This window comes from Ranitomeya imitator, chromosome 6 (assembly GCF_032444005.1).
Source record: "Ranitomeya imitator isolate aRanImi1 chromosome 6, aRanImi1.pri, whole genome shotgun sequence".
NCBI lineage: Eukaryota > Metazoa > Chordata > Amphibia > Anura > Dendrobatidae > Ranitomeya > Ranitomeya imitator.
The window spans coordinates 111,343,562-111,346,835 of record NC_091287.1 but is presented as its reverse complement, the minus strand read 5'-3'; the positions used below and the strand labels follow the sequence as shown (position 1 = coordinate 111,346,835).

Here is a 3,274-nt window from a genome sequence, read left to right as displayed (position 1 = left end):
CCTTGCTGACCCCTATCCACTGTTGAAGGAGCTTGTAATGAGCAGTCAGTGTGCCCATAATTAACCCCTTTCTGGTAATGAAGGAGCCTACAATATACAGTCAGGGAATCCATGCTGACCCATGTCCACCAATGAAAAAGCCTACAGTGAGCACATGAACATCAAGATTGGACCAAGACAAAGAAATTTGGGGAAAATGGAATAAGAATGCAATATAGAAGAGGTCAAGTTATGGTAGACTAGACAGGGTGATACTATGTTTATGTCTGTGCTCTTGTTTGAAAATGTTAGTCATGGCATTCATTTGATTGTTATTTTGATGTGTAACACCTACCTAAACATTGTGCAGATTAAGTGCCCATCTTCATGAAAATGTATTTGCTAAAGGCAGTAGCCTCTTCCAGCAGGAACATGCACCATACCATGTATTAAACATTGTTTAGGGGTGGCTTGAGGAACATGACAAAGGGTTAAAAGTACTGAGTTGGCTTACAAATGTAAAGGGATTTGTTGGAAAAATCTAATCCAACACTCAGCTTGCAGAATTTGCAGGATCTGCTGACAATATTTTGTTTTTTTATATCAAAGGACAGCGTCAAAGTTCTAATTTAATTTATGCCTCGATCATGGCTTCACAATATTAGGCAGATGGTGTAAATGTTATTGTCTAATCAGTGTAGTGTTATATACACAGTATATAGGAAGGGAGGAGAATAAGGGGAAAATAGAAAACATTATTGATACAGTATTTCCTTCTTACTGCAGTGCTTCAGCCAATTAAATTTTATATTTAACCAATACCAGTTTTGCATAATGGTTACTAGCCTATAAAAATAAATCAGTTAACCCAGTCATTTGTCATACTCGAAAGAACAATCAATTAAGTTAACTATGTATTACACAGTTTAAAGTTAAGCCTTTATTTTCTTAGAAATTAAAAAAATAAATATTTCAATATTAAATAGTGAAATGCATTCTAAGTAATGATAACATACTACGTAGTTAATTAAGTTGATTGGAATACCATCAAAGACAATTGCGTACCATTCAGACAAAGGTTATCTTGTATTGTTGTATTATTTTTTGTTTAGTTTTTTTAATCAGTGGCAAAAAAATTAGCTACTGTAAATATTCTCGAAAAGGCAAAAAGGTTTACAACAAACATTAGAACTAAATGTATTTTTGTTCTAATGAAATCTGATCTAATACCAAAATCTTATCTCACTCTTTGATGATGTTAGACCAGGAGTAGGCAGCTTGTGGCTTTCCAGCTCTTGTCGAACAAAATTACTTGGCACATTCTGTTGTTTTCTGACTCAACCACAAATTGCCTAAGCCTGCATCAAATACTATACCACAGTGCTAATGTCATCAGCTTCATCAGGTTTTTTTTGCCTGCTTGGCAGGGATTTCAAGTATTCAAGATGCCGTCTTGCATCCTCTTGGTTTTGCCGTACATAGTATACCACATATGATATCACCATGGTGAACCAGCCAAACATAGTGACCAACATGGCATAATCTGTTGTCCTTTTGGGAAGATTGCAAAGATCAGCATCATTAGCATTAGTTAGGAATGCCCGTCCTGCATGTTCATCCAGCACGGCTGTCTTGCAGATTACATTACTTGCAGTCTCATGATTAGATGCCATGCTACGCAGTACTTGCTGAAGAGTACAGTCACAATGCCAGGGGTTGTTAGCAATCCGGGCCCTGGCCTTCAAGTTATTGAAAGCATTTTCATGGACGCTTACAATCTGGTTATCCGACAGATCAAGAGTCTGTAGGGTTTCTGCTACACCTTTGAAAGAATGTTCATCTATAAACTCAATGGCATTTTTGGATAAGTTGAGAACTTTTAGTTGATGGAGATCTTTAAAAATCTCGTTAGGGATAGAGGTTATCTGATTGGAGTCTAGGTAGAGTAAAACAGTTTCAGGGGGAATGTCTCTAGGTATTTCCTTGAGATTTGCATTACTGCAGCTGACATTCAAGCCTCCGGAATGAGAGCACAGACAGCCTTTGGGACACATACTGGCAGAATGAAAGCACAGTATCATCAGAACAAAGCTTTGTAGGAGCAGACACATGGAGAGAGAACGTGTTAGCCACAGGTCTACCAAATTCATGCTTAGATGTCAGCATAATAACATGACTACTCCTCATTTACCCAAATGAAGTAATAAAGGATGCACCAAAGCATAGATGTAGCTTCATGGTTTTAAAGTTATTTGAATGGAGGACTGGAGTACTCATCAGCTCAGGAAAGGCACCTAAAAGAAAGAAACAGCAAAGTTTTATTACAAGTCCAATATCTTCACTCGCTTCGTATAAATCATATTATAAAAACATTTGCAGTCAGGATAAATGATACCATGTAAGGATGTGATTACTCACAATCTCTTTATCATTTGTTACATTTCCTCTTTATTTTTTTCCCCATAATTGAACTATTGTCATTTATTATGCCAATAAATGTCAGCCACTAAGTTCTAGCATTAATCTTGTGTTGCATGGACATCTTCTGTAACCGTAACCGGTAACCCTGGCATCCAATGTTCACTACTCTGTCAATTCTGACCACAGGCAATCAGCTTAAGGCTCATTACAACTTGGCAGGTAAAGGACATTATGCTATAATGAGTTTTTGATTGAGGAAAAAAGAGTAGAATTTTAGTTTACACCATATTTGATCAACCAACTTAAAGGTTTAGCAAAAAACTGGCAAATATGTTAATTAATTTTCAACGGATATTGAGACAGCAGGTTGTAACATGTTATTCAACATAATAATAATATAATGAAATCAACTGACTCATTATCAGATTTTTTGTGTCATTCATACATACAGTACTGTACATTCAGCTATTGAGGTGACCAGCTCACAATCATGTATTACGTATTAACAAGACAAATAAGAAATGCAAGATTGTGGTGGTTCAACTAACCATAAATAGCTAAAAGGAACATTATTATAAATCCACACAGGGTTTTTATATAAAAACAGAATTATAGCCCTTCATAAACTTTTTAGCTCAAAAATAAATATATCTTCAGCAGAAATTAATAAAAAACAGTCCTTTCTTCAGCACATATAAATAGTAAAACAGCCCTCTCTCTGGTTACGGCAAAGTAAATCTTATGGTCTCACCAACTTGGTGTTGCAGCAACCCCACAGTCTGCATTACCGGCTTTCCACAGCTCTGCCTTGCTCCAGCCTCAGCACACTGCTACTTCCTGAGCTAACCTGGTACATTTTATTAGCCCAGTAAGA

The 3,274-nt window shown here is 36.5% G+C and overlaps 1 protein-coding gene across 1 annotated transcript; it reads right to left on the bottom strand.

Annotated features, from left to right (window-relative positions):
* Nucleotides 1-1,268: 1,268 nt before the first annotated feature.
* On the bottom strand, nt 1,269-2,260 carry LRRC3B (leucine rich repeat containing 3B). Its single transcript, XM_069730005.1, has one exon. It carries the CDS (start codon nt 2,127-2,129, stop codon nt 1,350-1,352), a length of 780 nt encoding a protein of 259 aa, XP_069586106.1. The 5' UTR covers nt 2,130-2,260; the 3' UTR covers nt 1,269-1,349.
* Nucleotides 2,261-3,274: the final 1,014 nt, after the last annotated feature.

Bases quoted from the DNA above. Each gene is read 5' to 3' on its own strand.
- LRRC3B (XM_069730005.1), bottom strand. From the start codon at position 2,129: ATGAATTTGGTAGACCTGTGGCTAACACGTTCTCTCTCCATGTGTCTG.